Genomic DNA, 20,318 nt, shown 5'->3' with positions numbered 1-20,318 from the left:
ACGGCAAGACTCGCCGGCAACACACTTTTTTCCGTCCCAGAAACCGGCTTTGCTGGCGGCGAAAAAAAATCCCACCAGCCTCCTTTGCCACTCCATCAGAGGGATGTCATTTTCCTTTTTGTCATTTAAACGATACAAATGTTGGATCTTCTCTCAGTTTTATTTTTGTTTGGATGAAAAAACTACAGCTGCTAGACAAAAATCCACTTTCTTTTTATAACGTTGGCTCAGGGAAATGAAACGTCTGCAGAGTGGGAGAGTGAAGGGTCTGCAGGTGAAGAAAATCCCTTCTATATTTGTCTCACTTTCTTCACTGGCTCTTAGTGTCTACAGTAATCCATAGGCTTATAAATAAACGGGACATTTGCACCCTCCAGCTGTGCAATATATAAAGATGTATGAACTCTTCATTGATTCCCTGGCTGTGAGTCGTCCTAGCAGGTAACTGTGTGTGTGTGTAAGATCTCTTGGGTGTGTGTTAGTGCTGACCGTCTGGCAGAAGACGACGTCACGGCGGTACTGCAGCGACAGGTCCATGGCTATCGTGGGGGCGCTGTCCTGCATCAGGAGGAACACCATGGACTTCTTGGCCTTGTCGCTCATCATGGCGACGCACTCGGTGAGCGTGGTGAGGAGCGGGTACAGCGCCTCGCTCCACTCGCCTGGCAACAGACACAGAGAGCGTGGGCGTAAATATATTACAGAGGTTAGACTAAACACAATGCAATCTGACTTTAATGGAGATGTGATATTAAGTGTGAATCATTTCAAATAAAGTGGTTTCTTATAAGATCTTTTAGGGGCTGTTAAGACAGAAAACAAATGAAACAGGGAAGCAACAGGAAAAGCAGAAGCACTTCGTCTCTTTCTTTATACGGAACTGGGAGAATTAAAATGCCGTACATAGGCCAAATGGACGTTGACACACAAATACAACAAGCTACTAGCGAAATTAAAGGGGAATAAAAAGCAAGAAGTCAAGTAGTTACTTAAATATTTCACTTTAATATACTATTAAGCTCCAGTCTTAAGTTCTTTGCTTTTTCCAACAGAACATAATGTAGTGTCTTCCTAATATACCCCAATAAGTGTGTTGTCTCGTAGCAGTTACATCATGTAATCCTCAAGGGCTTTTCTGGGTAGAATGCCTTATTTGATTGTGTGACGGGAACATGTTGAAAAAAGAAATTGGCATAGAAATGAACTGGTTGCATTTACAGCAATCAAACTATACAATTAGATTGGTATTGTTTCTGAAAATACCTTGTAAAAACATATTAACAAGAACAACTCAAGAAGAAAAATGACAGTGCCCTTAATCTGATACTCAAATATTAAACCAGAGTCTTGGAGAGTGGGTAAAGGCGCAGAGAAGCATGGCACGGACAGCAGCTCTTACCTGGGTACGCCTCCTCCGCACAGGGCGTTCCATCTGGGGACGGAGGTGCAACATGCAGGATTAGCTGCACCGCGAGCCAACAGGGCGCCACCACACACACACACACACACACTCCAAACCAGGGTCAGAGATCTATACAACAACATTCAGCCTACATTTTTTTTAAGCTGGATTTGTTCTAATTATTAAAATAAGGTGCCTGAAAATGCTTTTTCTAACCTCTAAGCAGAGGTGCAACTGTTACTAAGTACAACATTTAATCAAGTAATGTGATTCAGTTACTTTACTTCTACTCCACAACATTTAGGAGGGAAAACATTGAACGTTTTTATCTGACGATACTTTAGAAATTGAGGCGTGTGCAAGAATAACATAATAAAGATTTCACATCATCCAATTAAAACAGTATTCTGCATTGTGTACTTTGACTTAAAATGCTTGAGGTATTTTCCCGATTATAATAACATACTTTTGCTTAAGAAACATTTCCAATGAAGGACTTGGCTTTACAGTGGTATCAGTTGCCATCCTTAAAAAAAGACCTGAATACCTTATCCATCTCTGCTTATTCAATAGCCAGCACCATTTTGATGTGAAAGTCTGGATAGAGATGTGACCCTGGTTCAGTACAACATGTAGAGTAAGCACATTATCTCAGATATAACCGCATGGAGCAGCACTAACAGAAGCAAAGCTAGAGAGGAAACACTTTCTGCTCAAAGCTACAGAGATGCTGCAACAGTGTGGACAAACCAAAGAAACAACAACAAAGACTGCACACAAACTTAAACTTCACATTCGACAGTTTTCTCTCATGATAGCTAACAGATGAATAACTAGAAAAATACCCGGAAGTAAAGAAAATGTATTTAAGAATCTTGAAATGAAAAAGTGTTGCCAAAGGAAGAAAAACTAACATTTTTAATAAGAGATTAAATGAACCTACAGGAGTCTTGTGCAGAGGAGAGGGCGGGCAGAGAGGAGGAGGTTGGTGGAGGTGATGATCGTGGAGGTGATGATGAGGATGATGAAGATGGTAATGAAGGAGATTCCTCTGATAAACTTCCTGGGTTGATCCAGAAAGCTCTTTTTCCTTCATCTTTTCACAGCCATACACATTGATGTCAATTTATACTCTTGAAAGTCTATTATTGTGAATCACTAATGGCACATTTCCACTGCAGGGCCTCGCACGGCTTAGTCCGGTATAGTTAGGCTAGGCTCACTTTATGCTGCGTTTCCATTACAGTTTAGGAACTGGGGCAGTAACTATAGTAACGCAGTGTAGGCGGAGCCGTGACGTCATCGTCAATGCGAAACACAAAACCAACATCAGCCGTTAGCTGTTAGCCCTCAGAGCTCACAGCTCCTCATATCTGTTCAGAAACTAGACAGAAGTTAAACAAGTACAAACCACAGACTGCCTGTGTCATGGCGAATACAGTCGCTGGTTTATTTATGTCTGTAGGCCGTTGTTGTGAGTGTGGACGGTCGGAGCATATACTGCGTTAGCTTAGCCGATCTCCATTCAGAAAACACGCATTTTAAAAAGGTGTTTCGCCTGCCGTCTGTCTACAGACTTGTCAAAGCATTAATTCATGGTTTTTACTAACCGGTATCAGTATGTTGTTACTTTGGCATCATTTTGAAACGTGTATTACAATTAAATCACGGTCAAATATGTTCATTTTGTTTTAGTTGCCAGCGATTCTCTCACTAGTTTAGCATACTCAGCTCGGTTGTTGGCCCGGAAAGAACCTCGATTTTGGAGAGCCAGAAAACTGTGAAAAAGTACCCGCTAGCCGGAACTACGCCAAGTGGAAACGCAACCAAAAACGGGCCGGGCACGGCACTGCACGCTTTAACCACGCTGTAGTGGAAATGCACCATAATATACATTTTTATTTTATTTTTTAGACTTTTTTTGATAATGTGTTGTTTAATTAATCTTTGAGCTATTTTGTTCTTTTTTTACTTACTTGATTTATGTTAACACATTATTACAAATAAAACATATTACTGAGCAAGCAAAATAAAACAAATGCGAATAAAATACAAACTTTAATGACTTCAGATAATAGTTTGGCTTGCATAAAAACTTTAAGTGATGCGTTGCTAATCTGAATTTATTTTTAAATATACTTTTTGTTGCATAATCAAACCATAAAGCAAAGGAATCTCCAGAAAAAGAGAGAGATTTAACCTATAAGGATAAGATTGTCATAAAACCATGCAAAATATTTTTCAGCCTAAAAAATGAATTACTACACAAATAGAAAAAGGACATTGAGTTACCTTTCTTGCTGGCCCCAGCCTGCAGCTCAGTGTGTGTACTGTCCTGACTGCCGACGCTCGGCCTCCTCTCCTTCTGCAGCAGCTTGTCCACGCGCTGGATGATGCACTCCAGAGATTTATCCACATTCACCCAAACCTTCTCCTGAAACGGGACGGACAAGAGCATCGTCATCCATTTTTCAGAGCTGTGCAAGAAAGGCTAATGGAGTAATTACACCAGAGAGAAGAACAGCGCTAGATGGGATAGAAGATGCATGAGCGATGAGATGAATCACATCATTATGCAAATCACGGAGCACGTCTCCATTTTTGCTGGACTAAGATTTTATGTAATGCAAGCCTAGAGCTTTTGCCTGGGCAAAACATCGGTGGTTTGAACTAATGATGTCACATTTACAACTATGTTTAATAGTTCATACTTTCTTTTTGTGTTATAAAAGTCGTTTACAATACAAGTTTTTAAACCCAATACATGGATATTGGATGAAAACAAAAAAATATGCATGTTCTTGTGCATTGACAAATGAAGATACTCATTAAGTGACTGTTATGTGAATAACATATACAAATAAATCCTTTGGTTGTGGTAATTCCTAATGAACTCACCCACTCCTCTTCATGCCAGTCCACGTGCAGCGAGGAACGGCTGTTGCTGCCACTCCACTTGGCGAGCAGCGTGTCCTGGTCGTTGCGCAGGACTACTTGTTCCGAGTCGGCGGAGGGAGACGCTTTGGAGGCGATGTACTCGGGCCGCGCTGCGTTCAGGGCCTGAATGGCTGAAGCCAGCAGCTTACAGTCGCAGACGGTCACCAACTGACGTGTCTGATTGGGAAAGACAATATAATGGCAATAGATGGCACCACAAGACGAGTGATATTGATGATGTTTAAGTGTTCCTTTAAGTGCTCATGAATGACAGATGTTGTAAAGTACCTTATCAGCCAGAATAGCGAGCGTCCTCTGCAGTCCGCTGGCAGATCGGTCTTTTGCGGCTCGGGACAGCCTCTCTGCGTAGTAGCTGACCTGCGTCTTCAGCGTGTTGATGTGGGCGATGATCTCTTTGGCTCTGACTATGTCCTGGGGAATGTAGACGATGGATTGCGAGCTGGAGAGGGCGCTGCTTAAGAAAACAAAGACACGTGTTTTTTAGCAGAATGGCTTTTCCTAAGTATGCTGATGACCCTCTCCTCTATAAACTGTAAAAATAACACAAATGCCCTTTAAACTAACAACATAGCATTAGCATGCACATGCCTATGGTGGCTTAAGTAAGGACTTCAGATAAACACAGAGACATTGCAATAAACGAGACTAGGGGTGATTCCTTTCAATTTATAAATTCAGATAGACCATTTGTATTAATGCTTTGATGTTGGCTTTATGTTTTCTGAATATATAAAATGAGCGTTCTTTCAACAAACTTTGTGTCCTGTGTTACACAATGTCTCAGTGTGCATTGCAACATACATTGAAGCTACTTTCAATACTGTTAATGCCAAATGCATCACGTGACATTATTATGTGCAGATCACATTCATTCAGTTTAAACCTACCGACAGTTCCTCCAAAAGCTTTGACAATTATGAAACTTTGTTACATATACAGTGAATGTGTTTGTTGTGTTGGTGCAAAGCAGTGAGAAACACTGTGTACAAACAAATGAGAACAAGCAAAGCAATGCAACAACTCACCATTCCTCCTCATATACGCTGATCAATAAAAGTAACAAAAAGAAAATTAAGAGGAAGCCAAAGAAATGAATAATGCAATAGTTGAAGAAACAATGCATTTGTGGAGTTTTTGTATGTAAAGAAGACTTCAGGGTAGCCAAACCAACAAAAAGATACATCATTCACACAAAATAATTCATTATGGAGCAAATGTTTTTAAAATTTGAAAATATTTAAGTAAATAGAATAAGAGAGGAAATCATTGCGATTAAGGGGAAAAAACATGCAAATAATAATTAAATGTTTCTACTAAATGTTCAATATTGGTACATTTTTAACTCTTTCCCCCCCAAACTTACTGTTTCTTGGCCTCCTCAAACCTCTGGACGAGTTTCCTCAAACCGCTGTTTTTAAAACCCTGGCAGTGAGCCGCCGGCGCTCCGATCGTTATCACATCGTACGTGTGTTCTGGAGAGGAAATTAGGTTTTATTAATATCTTAAATACATATTTAGTCATTTATTTTGTGTAAAAATGGCTCTTTTTATTTATGTAGTATTAAGACAGTTGCACTGTAAAGTAAAAATATAAACAGAAAATGGAATACAAATATAAGCATATGAGCCAAAGTAAAAATGTACAATAAAAAAAACATGAAATAGTAAAGAATATGCAATCAAATATAAAATAAATAGTGTAAAAATGTTAACACAAACATAGGAAGTTAAGTAAAAATTCAAAACTGTTAATAAAAATGTGTGAAATATAATTTACACATAAATATGAATAAAGACATAAATAGTAAATGATTCACCAAACTAAATGCATTGTAGGTGTGAACCTGCTTAGCAATAGATAAGGTTGTGATTTATGTATTGTGATGCTGGTTTTTAGATTTGCTTCTCCATGTTATCATGGGGGATTTAGGTCTCACCGAAGCCCAGCTGATCCTGCACCCTCATCCTCTGAACGTGGAGGTTGGTTGGCATGAACTCGAGCTTCCTCTCCGCCTTCAGGTTGCTGGCTTTGAACGAGGGACCTGACGTAGACAACAAAGGATGGGTACACACAAAAACAAGAGCATGGAAAAAGAATGATATGTGGCAAACAGATCAGGGAAATAGCTGTAGCTTGTTTTAAAATGATATTACTGTTTTATCAAAGGCTACGAAGAAGTAACCTAACCTCTGTAGTTGTTGAGGTCCGACAGTGTTTCCTGGTACGCGAGTATTATGGACTGGTACTGAGAGACAATCTGTCTCCGAAGATTCTCCCAGCAGGGGGACAGCTCTCCCAGCTCCTCCAGCTCACACACCCTGCAGAGCAAGTGATATGAGACTTCTGAAGATGCATTTCAAATGACTCTTTTTCAAGCAAAAACCACAGATCTTCTCTGGCTTGTTTCTGCTTTTCACTTAGAGTTTCTATATCTGGAACACACTCGAAGAAAACTGCAGGTCTGTTGCACCAGTTCGAAACCCGCCGCTGCGTCTGTAAAGCTGTTGGAAGACACTTCACCTGAATTTGCTCCTGTGGGTATGGCCCACAGTAGGGCTGCTCGATTATGGCAAAAATCATAATCTCGATTATTTGGGTCAATAATTGTAATTGCAATTATTAAATGCTATTATTCATTGACTTTGAAAACATCCATTTATTGTACTTTAAAACAAATAATAATTTGAACTTTTTAACTGTTGAATTACACGTTCAGGGTAATCAACTGAAATACCAATACAAAATAAAATAAAATAAATTATACATTCATGTTTACATTTAAATAAATAATATCAAAATAATAAATACTAATAAACAAGATCAACAAACATGTTGCAGTGCACTGTCACAACCTACTGAAAACCCCTTAACATATAGCCAACATTTTGGTAAAACATATTCAACATATTCCACTCAGTTAAACATTAAAGTCTGGCCCACCATCATGGTCCAAATTAAAATGTTTTGGCCACCATGGCAAATGCTGGTAGGGCTGCTCGTGTCATCTCTTAAAGATGTTTTGCAAGAAACACCAGCCTGTTTACATGGTCTGGTTTCAGAGATGAGCGCAGGCAGGCGACGATATTGCCACCTGTACTGAAGACTAGGGCTGCTCGATTATGGCAAAAATCATAATCTCGATTATTTGGGTCAATAATTGACATCACGATTATCCATTTACTTTGAAAACATCAATTTATTGGAGAAAAAAAATTTCAACAGTAAGTTTTTAACAGTTCAGTATAATTCAACTGAAAAACCAACAAAAAAAATTATATATAAAAAAAAAAAAAGTAATAATAAAAAAATAATCGTTTTATTTCGATTACGTTGTTTTCGTAATCGTTGCAAGCCATAATCGTAATCGAGATTAAAATACGATTAATTGAGCAGCACTAGTCCACAGTACATGACCGTTACATGTCTGTATTTGTAAAGCGCTTTGAGCTCTGCAAAAGCGCTATAATAAATATAACAAATTATTATTACCTCTTTATAAAATCAACACTAAGGAATGTTTTATATCAAATCATATCTTACACTGTACTGAAACCCTTTCTGGTATTTTCTACCCGTTTTATTCATTTTTAGCTTGTTTTTTATTTGATTGGCTTTTGAATGACTTTTGAATGTTTTAACCCTTAGGTGACTACACTCTTCCATAAGTGGCTCAAAAAGGAGCCGTATTAGAATAATGTGTTTTTATGCCATTTTTGTCATTTTGGTTAAGAAAAATCACGTTTATAATATTTAGTATTATATTTTGGTTCACACTAGAAATATTTTATATTTAATTTTTCACTATTTATAATTTTAGACATTTTTTTTATATTTTGAAGAAGAAAAAAAAATTCCATAGAAAATGCATGCGGGTCATTTTTGACCCAATTGTGGAAGCTTGGGGTAGTAATACAAAAACTACAATTTCTTAAAATGTAAATTTAAAATTTGAATGGCATGATATCCAAAAGAGGTTTTTTGAGGAATAGCTGGAATATGAAATGATAAAAAAATGTAATTACAAAGACACTTCAAGAAAACCACCTCACCGGGTCAAAAAATACCCACTTATGCATCTAAGGGTCATCTTATAATGTGTTTCTGTTGCACTGTGTCAAAGGCTTTATTGTAAAGCACCTTGTTTTTGAAATGTGCTCTATAAATAAACTTGCCTTTGTTTTTCTGGTGACAGTAAATGGAATATCCTTGCCAACCACGTAGCTCTTAGTTAATTGTTTAGACATGTAAATGTGTGTTAGTACCTGGCTGCGTCCTCCTCCAGCAGCAGTTTGACAAACTGTCGGGGGATGTTTAACGAGAGGACGCTCTCTGCCATTTGCTCCAGCACCCGGAGGTGGTTCCCATCAGTCGAGGGGAAGCGGTACATCCTGGACATCGTGCCTCCAAACACTGAAAACATTGGAAATGAAATTAGTGTTGAATAGATTACGATGACTCTTCTTATGATATTGTTCTAGTTCCGCAGACAAACATATATTTTATCTTTAGATTCAATAATATGTGTTTATTAACAGAGCTGCTCTCCTTTAAACACGTTTTAGATGGAGTAGAAAACCTCATGAAACCAACACACACACCAAAATAGATCCTATACATATGTTATTGTACCCTCTCAGACATTTCACATTAGTGTTATTCTTGGATGTGCAATCTATCTCCGAGGTAAACAGATCTGTCCCACTCACTGGAGACAATCAATATATTTCAGCTGGATAACAGGATTGGTGGTCTGATGGATCGGTAAACAAGGAGCCATGCAGGCGACAGAGGTGGAGGACAGGAAGAGAGGAAAAAAAACGTCTTGTAATACAATGTATAGCCTACTCATCTATATTTTAGTGTTCCGATTTCTACAGTGTGGGATCGTACAAATGAAACCTTCGCTAAATACAGATTTAAGGTCCTTTCTCAAAATACATGAATTTGGGGATTATTGCTTGGATGTTGTTATAGCTGTCCTCTTGTCTGTGAGGAAATAACATGTCATTTTACCTCTTTTGAAAACGTTTGGGTCATAATTACTATTTGTTTTCAACTACTGTTTTACCAAATGTCTGAAGTTTCTACAACTAGTTTATCCGGCAGTGGCTCAGTCAGTAGGGGATTGGACTGTGAGCCGTAGGGTCGCCGGTTCAAGTCCCCGAACAGACCTAAATATGGAGTGTGGACTTCTACTTGGAGAGGTCCCAGTTCACCTCCTGGGCCCTGCCGTGGTGCCCTTGAGCAAGGCACCGGACACCCCACTTCCGCCCTCACTCCCATTGCGCCCCGGGCGCTGTGCAATAGCTGCCCACTGCTCCTAGTACTAGACTCCTGGTACTAGGATGGGTTAAAAGCAGAGAACACATGTCACTGTGTGTGCTGTGTGCTCTGCATGTGTGACCATTAAAGAGGGTTTCATCCCTCCCTATTCTATTCCATATGTTTTATTACTCATTCGTGTCTATATATTTCAGAAATTGTTGTGAGGCTTTTTCGTAAACTCGCTGAAATATTTAGACCCAAATGGGTATTTAAAATATGGAATAGACTAGCAGTAGTAGGAATAAAGATGGAAAGATTTATAGTGTTTTTGTTTTATTTGTACTTGTAATTGTTAGAGGAAATAAATCTTTTTTTTCTTTTAAGAGGGGAGTTGGAGAATTCAAACTCTCTCAGGCTTGGGAATGCATAAAGCAAATTCTGCATCCAAATATTTTATTAAACCTAAACAACACAATCCTACATTTGTGAGCACAATTTTAGGTAAAATTACCGCATAAGATCCATGTGGATGAAAATAGAAAAGTGTCATACCTGAGCGCAGCAGGGGGTCTTTGCATAGCGAGGCGTACTTGATTCTGACTCCCATCGACTCTGTGAGGCTCTCATCGACCGGCAGCACCGTCTGCAGGACACACACATGACCAGGTGTTACACAGAGAGTCACCAAACACCTTTATCAGCCTTTAGGCCTACACTCACAAACCTCATCCACACACACATGTCCTTTCACTGCCCTGTGGGGCTGTGTGACAACTTTATCACAACATATACAAGGCTAAGTGTCTTTTGTTGAATTATAAAGCACTACACATAAACACAGACAAACAGGAAACACATTTGTCACATTAGTCGAGAGACGATAGCCATCAACTGCCGGAAATACGACTCACTAGTAAATAAACTGAAATGACAAAGTATCATCTGGTCTGTTGTCTTTCAGGCATATAGGGCCAGCAGTCAGAAATGAATCTAGCTGAGGTTTAATGATGAGTGTTTATTTGATATTTACCCTCAACAGATGACAATGTTTTTTCTTTAAATACAGAATTGAAATATTTGACCGAATGCTCCAGGAGGACCGTGTCCCTCACCCGCCCGTTGATGCCGTCTGGCAGCCAGCCGGTCGACACCCTCTGGTCTGCTCTGTCCTCCATCTGCCAGGCAGCCACGGTGATGTTCCCCACACGCTCGTTCTCCGCTGATCTGTCCAATAAAACACCGGTACAATGTGTATGGATAGAAATGAGATAAAAGTATTTCTAGTTTTTTGTAAATTAATTTAAATAATGAATTGTTTACTCCATGATATGCAAAAAAAAAGGGGAAGAAAACTAAGATAATAAATCAACAAGGATATAAAGCAGAAGTACCAAAACAAGTAGATTTGGAATGATGAATCAAATAACAGTTTCAATGTCAGAGTGTGTGTGTGTGTGTGTGTGTGTGTGTGTGTGTGTGTGTGTGTGTGTGTGTGTGTGTGTGTGTGTTACCTCAGTTCCAGCTGTAACCTGTGGGTCTTCTCTTGCAACAACTCCTTAACAGGAAAAAGTGCCGAGCCCAGCATGTACATCTGAAGAGCCAGAAAACAAACATTATTCATATGTTCATATTCAGATGTTTCCTTATCTCGTCTAAACTAGTTTGACCTCCAGAAAACGGACAAGTTAATGTATCATTTTGCTGAGCATAAACTGTACTAACATTTGTATTGTGTAGCAAAACATCAGAGTTTTTGATACCTGTGACACTTATGTCTGAAATGCATCTTTCCCATTGTTAAACATTACATGTAAGGTCCATGTGAGTAAAGAGGTGCCTCTTCATACCGTGCCCTGCGAGCGGTCCTTCACGTCGTACACGGCGAGTTTCACCTGCGTTTGCTGGTTGATGTTGGACTCCTGGAAGAAGGCGATGCTGCTGAGGAAGATGGGGTTACTGGTGCCCTGTGGAGCGAGGCAGCAACACATCAGCATTATTAAACCCTCAGTTTCATTCAAAGTTCATTTTCAAATCCCTTCAGAATATTACTTTTTATTCAACTGCTTATGCTAGAAATGTTTTTATCCTGCCTGGTTATGAACAACAAACATAAAGGAGGTGTAGGTGGATCAAATCAACTCTCTCGACATTTTGACCAAATCCCTGTGACTTTAAGACATAAGGTGGATTAGGCGTCCAAAGAGTCTGACCTCTATGACCTCAGTCTGGGCGTGTTTGGACCAGAAGGCCTGCGGGGGGGTGGTGCAGCTCACTGCTACAAAGCTGTTTGGTTTTCTGTCCAGAGCCGGAGTCAGCAGCTCTGTGCACACTGGAGGAGAAACACTGCATGAGCCAAGAGGCGTGAACATAAATTGCAACTGTGTGCCATCATTTTTCAGAAGAAATACATGATGCACTTTATATGACTTCTTTTAATGTTGAGGATTTGAAGTTGCTCTCATCATCTTAAAGTTGTTTGAATGTTACTCACCCACGCTGAACTCAAGCACAGGCTCATCTGGGTCCTGACTGTTTCCTGGAAATGAAAGTCACAAAACTTTAGATATTAAAGAAAACATTTGGAAATAAATCGGACTTTTTAAAGACTTCTCAAGAGCTGCAGATACAGTACCCTAAATGTAATTCGGTGCAGCACGGGTTCATATATGATAGCAATTAGACCACCATGTTGAAAAGAGAAACGATTCGTCACACTTTGATTTGTTTAGAATTCTCCTCTGAGCTATAAGCAGTGCAGACTCTTAAACTAACTGGAATATCTAATGGGATACGTTAACGTATATAACATTACATCACGGTCCTCTGGACTCATTATGGTCTGCTTCAGGGTGGTTCAGTGTGGTTGAAGAGGTGACCTACAACTTTAATACTCTGCATTTGTGAGAGTCATTTGAAATGTAGTGATGCAAGTGGCTGAGAGAAAAGCAAGGCTCTTTTTTTAACACTGGCCATCCCTTGATAGTGTTCAATTATGAAAGTTAATTGAAATTATGCTTTTTTGTTTACTCAAAGGCATTTACATAGTTTTTAGTTTGTGGTATTGTTTATTAGTGGTGTGTATAATCCTTTAACAACATCTCCAAGCCATTAAGCGATAGTGACTATAAACAGATTAGTTCATGAACTTTATAGATGTTGACGCATTAATTAAATGTAAAAACGTATATATATCTAATTTAAAATATAATAAGACTTCAGGCACAAGACAAAAATGTATCTGTAGAATGTGCTACTTTTCTCTTTAGATTTACAAATGTAAATACATTTGTGTTTTTGATATTTGGTTAGACACAATTTCATTTTGAGATGCTGCTCCTCACCAGCGAGAGCGAGTCCGATCATCTCGTTGGACAGCTCGAAGGTGCTGGCCCGGTACACCGACCACGGCCTCTGGGTCCTGGAGCCGTGCTTCCGGACCCCCGCCATGCCTGTCCGGGAAGAGGCAGGAGGCCTGAACACACACCCTCACACACACGGTCACACACTCCCATGTGAGGTGCCCCTCTTCCTGAGCAGATCCACGGCTGCTCCAGAAAGCAGTGTGTCCTCTATGAATAAGAGAGAGAACATTAGATTTAAACGGCATGAAGTCAAACATTCTTCTTTTTTTAAATCAATCAAGCAGGTTTTCAGGTGATGTTATTAGGTTAACATTTGCTTAATCCCCTCAGCAACCTAAACATTTTGTGAAGTTAAACAAAAACTAAAAAATGAATAGACTGTGAAAGAGAGGGCATGTGTGATGCTGAGCATCTTCTGCCTCCTTCAGTGCTCTGAACATCAGCACGTGTAATGTTCAGAAAATAAAAAAGTTTCTTGCTTCAGCAGTTTGTTGATTTGCATCCGTGTGTGTGTGTGTGTGTGTGTGTGTGTGTGTGTGTGTGTGTGTGTGTCATCCCATATACAACTTAGAATTTGCATTTTATGTGGCTGTTTGTTCTCAGCATATCATGATGTTGCTAAGAGACTGTAGGTTTTTCCTTAGGTCCTCCGCATTATTTTTTGTGTTTCTGCATCTCTGCCTCCTCATGTCCTTCACTCTTTTTTGTCTTTACGTCCATCTCTCGCCATCTTCCTCCCTTGCCAGTTATTTTCAACAGAAAACAGTTTATATTCCCAAATCTAAATGTATTTTGCTCAATTTCATCGTAATCGTCTCCCTCCATACCTGCATGAAGGCTTTATCCTGTCCCACTCTTTCGTTCTCTCTGTCCCATTTTTTGAAGAGCAATTAGCCTATTTGCGGCAATGGGACAGTATCTGACAATGGTCTAGATACATATAGGTCTATTTTTGGTACATTTGTGCTCTTTTTATCGTAGAAAATGTGTTAAATAGATTCTGGTCAATGTTGTTAATAGCTCATGCCAGAGAGTTGGCATACATTCAATGTGATTCTCAAAATTAGTAGAACATTGATTTGTTTTTTGTTCTCCTTTTTAAAAACAGACCCACAGAGTGATCTAATTTTATTTGTGGTTCTGGGTTAGTGTTTGACGCCCCATATATGTGATACATGGCCCACTTTGGTCAGCTCAGATACATGTGAACTAATTAAATGGAGGAAAAACTGCCTGATATAAAGGAGAGCTCCAATGTTGCAGTTATCTGCGTAAAGAATCTGTGCATGTATTTGTTAAACATGTTTACTTGCTTGTTCCTGCCTGAAACAACAAAACTGGGATCGACTGAAATGTAAAAATGCAGGGGGAAAATGTAAAAGCATGCACTGAAGGGAAAATCAAGTTGTTTGTGCAACAGCATGAGCTGTGACAGTGCTGGAAGCCCCACAGACACTCAGTCATCAGCCTGAAGGGCCTTTTAGCTAATCGCTGAAGTGTTGCTGAGCGGTGACACTGGCATGTAAACAGAAAGCAGTTCAAAAATTAAATGATAGCTTACTGAAAAGGGCAGGACAGGTATAAGGTTAATAGATTATGATTTTTACAAGATAGGTTAGTGTGTCAGCTAGAGTTAAAAGGGATTTAACCCTGAATATGCCTTCATTCTGATATGTTTTTAGCTAAGAAATGTCTTGCCTTCCTCACTTCTATTAGTTTCTCTTTATCCATGTATAGAGTTATTTACCTATGCACATTGACCTGTCCATTAACATTAAATGTAACTACTCAACCTTGCATGCTTATACATTACATTACATTACATTGCATTTAGCTGACGCTTTTATCCAAAGCGACTTACAATAAGTACATTCGACCAGGAAGACACAACCTTGAAGAAAACAGAATCATATAAGTACATCAGGTTTCATAGAGCCAAACATTTCAAGTGCTACTCAACTGGCTTTAGATAAGCCAGTCCTTTATTAGTATATAAGTGCTTTGTTAATAATTATATCGCTCGAGGTGAAGTCGAAAGAGATGAGTTTTCAGTCTGCGCCGGAAGGTGTGTAAGCTATCTGCTGTCCTGATGTCAATGGGGAGCTCATTCCACCATTTTGGAGCCAGGACAGCAAACCCACGTGTTTTTGCTGATGGGAACTTGGGTCCCCCTCGCAACGAGGGTGCAGCGAGTCGTTTGGCTGATGCAGAGCGTAGTGCACGCGCTGGGGTATACAGTTTAACCATGTCCTGGATGTACGAAGGGCCAGATCCATTCGCAGCATGGTAAGCAAGTACCAGTGTCTTGAAGTGGATTCTAGCAGTTACCGGTAGCCAGTGGAGGGAGCGGAGGAGCGGAGTGGTGTGTGAACATTTAGGAAGGTTGAAGACCAAACGAGCCGCTGCATTCTGGGTGAGCTGCAGAGGTCGGATGGCACATGCAGGTAGACCAGCCAGGAGGGAGTTGCAGTAGTCTAGGCGTGAGATGACGAGAGCCTGGACCAGAACCTGCGTCGCTTTCTGTGTCAGCTGGGGACGTATCTTCCTGATGTTGTAAAGCGTGTATCTGCAGCAACGGGTTGTAGCAGCGATGTTTGCAGTGAAGGACAGGTTGTTATCTAGGATCACACCCAGATTCCTTGCAGTCTGAGTCGGGGAAACAACTGAGGTGCCGATGTTGATAGTCAGGTCAAGAGTGGGACAATCTTTTCCCGGGAGGAAGAGCAGCTCAGTCTTGTCAAGGTTGAGCTTGAGGTGATGAGCAGACATCCACTGAGAGATGTCAGCTAGACAAGCAGAGATGCGTGCGACGACCTGGGTCTCTGAGCGGGGAAAGGACAGAATTAATTGGGTGTCGTCAGCGTAGCAGTGGTATGAAAAACCATGCGGGCTAATGACTGATCCGAGAGAGTTTGTGTACAGGGAGAAGAGGAGGGGACCAAGAACAGAGCCCTGAGGGACCCCTGTAGTTAATTGACAAGGGTCGGACTCAGACCCTCTCCAAGTTACCCTGTAGGTACGGTCTTTGAGGTATGAGGTGAGGAGGGAAAGTGCAGAGCTTGAAACCCCAAGTTTTTGGAGAGTGCGAAGGAGGATCTGATGGTTCACCGTGTCGAATGCAACAGATAGGTCCAACAGGATGATGACAGAGGAGAGGGATGCTGCTTTGGCAGTGTGCAGTTCCTCAGTGACAGCAATGAGAGCAGTTTCTGTGGAGTGACCTGCCTTGAAACAAGACTGGTGCGGATCCAGAAGGTTGTTCTGATGGAGATAACAGGAGAGTTGTTTAAAGACAGCGCGTTCAAGTGTTTTAGACAGGAACGGGAGTAGAGAGACAGGCCTATAGTTTATAACATCAGACGGGTTGAGAGTGGGTTTCTTTAGGAGAGGGTTTACTCTTGCCTCCTTGAGACTGTTTGGAAAGTGACCAGAAGTTAGAGAAGTGTTGATGAAATGGGAGAGGAACGGTAGAATATCAGGAGCGATAGTCTGAAGGAGGTTTGAAGGGATAGGGTCCAGAAGACAGGTGGTAGGGCGGGCAGAGGTAATGAGGGTAAGAACCTCACTTGGAGAGAGAGGGGAAAAGGAGGTTAGTGTGTTGGTGGAAGGAGGGTCTGGTGACCCAGCGGTGAGTAAAGGTGAGTCAGAAAAAGAAGAGCGAATATCATCAACCTTTTTTTCAAAGTGGATAACAGAGTCACTTGACAGAAGTGAGGAGGGGGGAGGGGCTTTGGGAGGGTCCAAGAGGGTGGAGAAGATGGAAAATAGTTTTTTGGGATTGGAATAGGAAGATTGAATCTTATCTTGAAAGAAAGTGCTTTTTGCCTGAGAGATCGAAGCAGAGAAAGAGGAGAGGAGAGCCTGATAGGTTAGGAGGTCGTCACGGTGTTTGGATTTCCACCGTTTCCGCTCTGCTGCCCTAAGGACGGTTCTATTAGCACGCAGTGCGTCATTTAGCCAGGGAGCAGGAGGGGACTGACGAGCCTGCCGAGATGTGAGAGGACAGAGAGAGTCCAGAGAGGATGAAAGAGTAGAGAGGAGAGTTTCTGCAGCAGAGTTTGGAGGCAGCAGTTGGAACGAGTGAGAGGAAGGGAGGGCTGAGAGCACCGATGAGGCAAAGGTAGAGGGGGAGAAGGAACTAAGGTTACGGCGGACAGGTGCAGGATGAGAAGAGATTAGTTTGTTATGTTTGGAAAGGGGTAGAGAGAATGAAATGAAGAAGTGATCGGATGTGTGGAGCGGGTTTACAAGTAGCGCAGTTCCTTGAGAATATGAGATCAAGGACATTGCCAGCTTTATGAGTTGGTGGGGAAGGAGACAGTGAGAAAGCAAAGGCGGTTAACAGAGATGTTAGTTTGTCTATCTTCCCTGTCTGGAGGTTGAAGTCTCCAAGAAGTACAGCGGGAGGACCAGTTTCGGGGATGTGTGAGAGGAGATTATCTAATTCCTCCAAGAAATCCCCCAAGGCGCCTGGTGGACGGTAGAGAACAACAATGGTTAACTGTATAGGATGGGTTACTGTGACGGCATGGAATTCAAAGGAGTTAAGTTAGGTAGCTTGAAGAGGGAAAAGCTCAATTTGGGAGAGAGCAGGAGACCAGTGCCACCACCTCTGCCAGTGGGTCTGGGTGTATGGGAGAAGGAATATGCTGTGGAGAGAGCTGCTGGGGTGGATGTGTTGAATGGAGTAATCCAGGTCTCAGTGAGAGCAAGGAAATCCAGGGACTGCAGGGAAGCATAGCCAGAGATGAAGTCAGCCTTAGGAACAGCTGACTGGCAGTTCCACAGGCCACCTGAAACTAGATGTTGGATCTCAGTGGAGCATATGGGATAGACGAGAGCAGGCCGGTTATAGCGATTAGGAGATACACGGGGCCAGTGATAATTGCGAGAAGACACATGAACAGGAATGGAGAAAATACACATGATTATAGCATGAGGGGCTAGAAAACTAAAGAAAAGAAAATAGGACACCAGCGGTAAATAGCTCAATCAGAGTAGGATTTGCCTCCCTCGTGACTCCCGCAGGACTCCAATGTCTTTGTCAGTCTTCGGCTGTCTGACGCTGAAGCTGACTCTCCAGGAAAGAGCTACCTAAAATGGACGCCTGATTGCTGAGTTCTCACAGCTGATGGGCGACAGCAGACTGGCCCTGCCTATATTGTAATACAGGCTTGAGTGCCCACTGCGACCTGTGTAACAGGTTCCCTTGAGCAGATCTGAGATTTAAAATCTCTCAAAAGCGCCGTTTTAGCTACAATAACTACAGAACAATTATACAGAGTAGAATAAATGAAACAGAGAAGTCTAATTAAACAAGAATATAACTTACAGTGGTTGCTGCGTCAATAGGTATTGTCTTCACCCGGTCTAGATGCACACTGAGTTCTGCGGTATTTAAATGCTTTTTAGCTGGAAGATGACTAATTTACGCTGTTGTACTTCACGCAATCAGCAGACTGGCCCTGCCTATATTGTAATGCAGGCTTGAGTGCCCACTGCGACCTGTGTAACAGGTTCCCTTGAGCAGATCTGAGATTTAAAATCTCTCAAAAGCGCCGTTTTAGCTACAATAACTACAGAACAATTATACAGAGTAGAATAAATGAAACAGAGAAGTCTAATTAAACAAGAATATAACTTACAGTGGTTGCTGCGTCAATAGGTAGTGTCGTCACCCGGTCTAGATGCACACTGAGTTCATCAGATTTTAAATGTGGTATTTATATGCTTTTTAGCTGGAAGATGAGTAATTTACGCTGTTGTACTTCACGCAATCAGCAGACTGGCCCTGCCTATATTGTAATGCAGGCTTGAGTGCCCACTGCGACCTGTGTAACAGGTTCCCTTGAGCAGATCTGAGATTTAAAATCTCTCAAAAGCACCGTTTTAGCTACAATAACTACAGAACAATTATATAGTCCGACCCTTGTCAATTAACTACAGGGGTCCCTCAGGGCTCTGTTCTTGGTCCCCTCCTCTTCTCCCTGTACACAAACTCGCTGGGATCAGTCATTAGCCCGCATGGTTTTTCTTACCACTGCTACGCTGATGACACCCAATTAATTCTGTCCTTTCCCCGCTCAGAGACCCAGGTCGTTGCACGCATCTCTGCCTGTCTAGCTGACATCTCTCAGTGGATGTCTGCTCACCACCTCAAGCTCAACCTTGACAAGACTGAGCTGCTCTTCCTCCCGGGAAAAGATTGTCCCACTCTTGACCTAACAATCAACATCGGCACCTCAGTTGTTTCCCCGACTCAGACTGCAAGGAATCTGGGTGTGACCCTAGATAACAACCTGTCCTTCACTGCAAACATCACTGCTACAACCCGTTGCTGCAGATACACGCTTTACAACATCAGGAAGATACGTCCCCAGCTGACACAGAAAGCGACTCAGGTTCTGGTCCAGGCTCTCGTCATCTCACGCCTAGACTACTGCAACTCCCTCCTGGCTGGTCTACCTGCATGTGCCATCCGACCTCTGCAGCTCATCCAGAATGCAGCGGCTCGTCTGGTCTTCAACCTTCCTAAATTTTCCCACACCACTCCGCTCCTCCGCTCCCTTCACTGGCTTCCGGTAACTGCTAGAATCCACTTCAAGACACTGGTACTTGCTTACCATGCTGCGAATGGATCTGGCCCTTCCTACATCCAGGACATGGTTAAACCGTACACCCCAGCGCGTGCACTACGCTCTGCATCAGCCAAACGACTCGCTGCGCCCTCGCTGCGAGGGGGACCCAAGTTCCCATCGGCAAAAACACGTGGGTTTGCTGTCCTGGCTCCAAGATGGTGGAATGAGCTCCCCATTGACATCAGGACGGCAGATAGCTTGCACATCTTCCGGCGCAAACTGAAAACTCATCTCTTTCGACTCCACTTCGAGCGTTAGAACTATTAACGAAGCACTTTTATACTAATAAAGGACTGGCTTATCTAAAGCCAGTTGAGTAGCACTTGAAATGTTTGGCTCTATGAAACCTGATGTACTTATATGATTCTGTTTTCTTCAAGGTTGTGTCTTCCTGGTCGAATGTACTTATTGTAAGTCGCTTTGGACAAAAGCGTCAGCTAAATGCAATGTAATGTAATGTAATACAGAGTAGAATAAATGAAACAGAGAAGTCTAATTAAACAAGAATATAACTTACAGTGGTTGCTGCGTCAATAGGTATTGTCTTCACCCGGTCTAGATGCACACTGAGTTCATCAGATTTTAAATGCTTTTTAGCTGGAAGATGACTAATTTACGCTGTTGTACTTCACGCAATCAGCAGACTGGCCCTGCCTATATTGTAATGCGGGCTTGAGTGCCCACTGCGACCT

General features: G+C 41.7%; 1 protein-coding gene across 14 annotated transcripts in view; it reads right to left on the bottom strand.

Annotated features, from left to right (window-relative positions):
• LOC117539291 (inositol polyphosphate-4-phosphatase type I A-like) overlaps positions 1–20,318 on the bottom strand; it is a 47,835-nt gene that overhangs the window by 14,266 nt on the left and 13,251 nt on the right. For 7 of the 14 annotated variants that reach the window (XM_034205398.1, XM_034205389.1, XM_034205388.1 and 4 more), the window contains 17 exons: positions 12,968–13,195; positions 12,118–12,162; positions 11,837–11,955; positions 11,474–11,590; positions 11,138–11,217; positions 10,739–10,850; positions 10,179–10,269; positions 8,624–8,771; positions 6,549–6,679; positions 6,298–6,402; positions 5,724–5,832; positions 4,628–4,814; positions 4,301–4,516; positions 3,695–3,836; positions 2,346–2,498; positions 1,400–1,432; positions 490–662 (listed from right to left, as the gene is read on the bottom strand). In XM_034205398.1, coding sequence (XP_034061289.1) covers positions 490–662; positions 1,400–1,432; positions 2,346–2,498; positions 3,695–3,836; positions 4,301–4,516; positions 4,628–4,814; positions 5,724–5,832; positions 6,298–6,402; positions 6,549–6,679; positions 8,624–8,771; positions 10,179–10,269; positions 10,739–10,850; positions 11,138–11,217; positions 11,474–11,590; positions 11,837–11,955; positions 12,118–12,162; positions 12,968–13,073 — 2,067 coding nt within the window. In that variant the 5' untranslated portion in view covers positions 13,074–13,195. Of the gene's footprint in view, positions 1–489; positions 663–1,399; positions 1,433–2,345; positions 2,499–3,694; positions 3,837–4,300; positions 4,517–4,627; positions 4,815–5,723; positions 5,833–6,297; positions 6,403–6,548; positions 6,680–8,623; positions 8,772–10,178; positions 10,270–10,738; positions 10,851–11,137; positions 11,218–11,473; positions 11,591–11,836; positions 11,956–12,117; positions 12,163–12,967; positions 13,196–14,849; positions 14,869–20,318 lie in introns of those variants that run through there. The other 7 variants (XM_034205402.1, XM_034205396.1, XM_034205400.1 and 4 more) reach the window with 5 other exon arrangements.

The sequence above is a fragment of the Gymnodraco acuticeps genome, unplaced genomic scaffold, assembly GCF_902827175.1.
Source record: "Gymnodraco acuticeps unplaced genomic scaffold, fGymAcu1.1, whole genome shotgun sequence".
In the NCBI taxonomy this organism is placed as follows: Eukaryota; Metazoa; Chordata; class Actinopteri; order Perciformes; family Bathydraconidae; genus Gymnodraco; species Gymnodraco acuticeps.
Note: the sequence above shows the minus strand (reverse complement) of the source record. Positions and strands in the feature narration are given on the sequence as shown.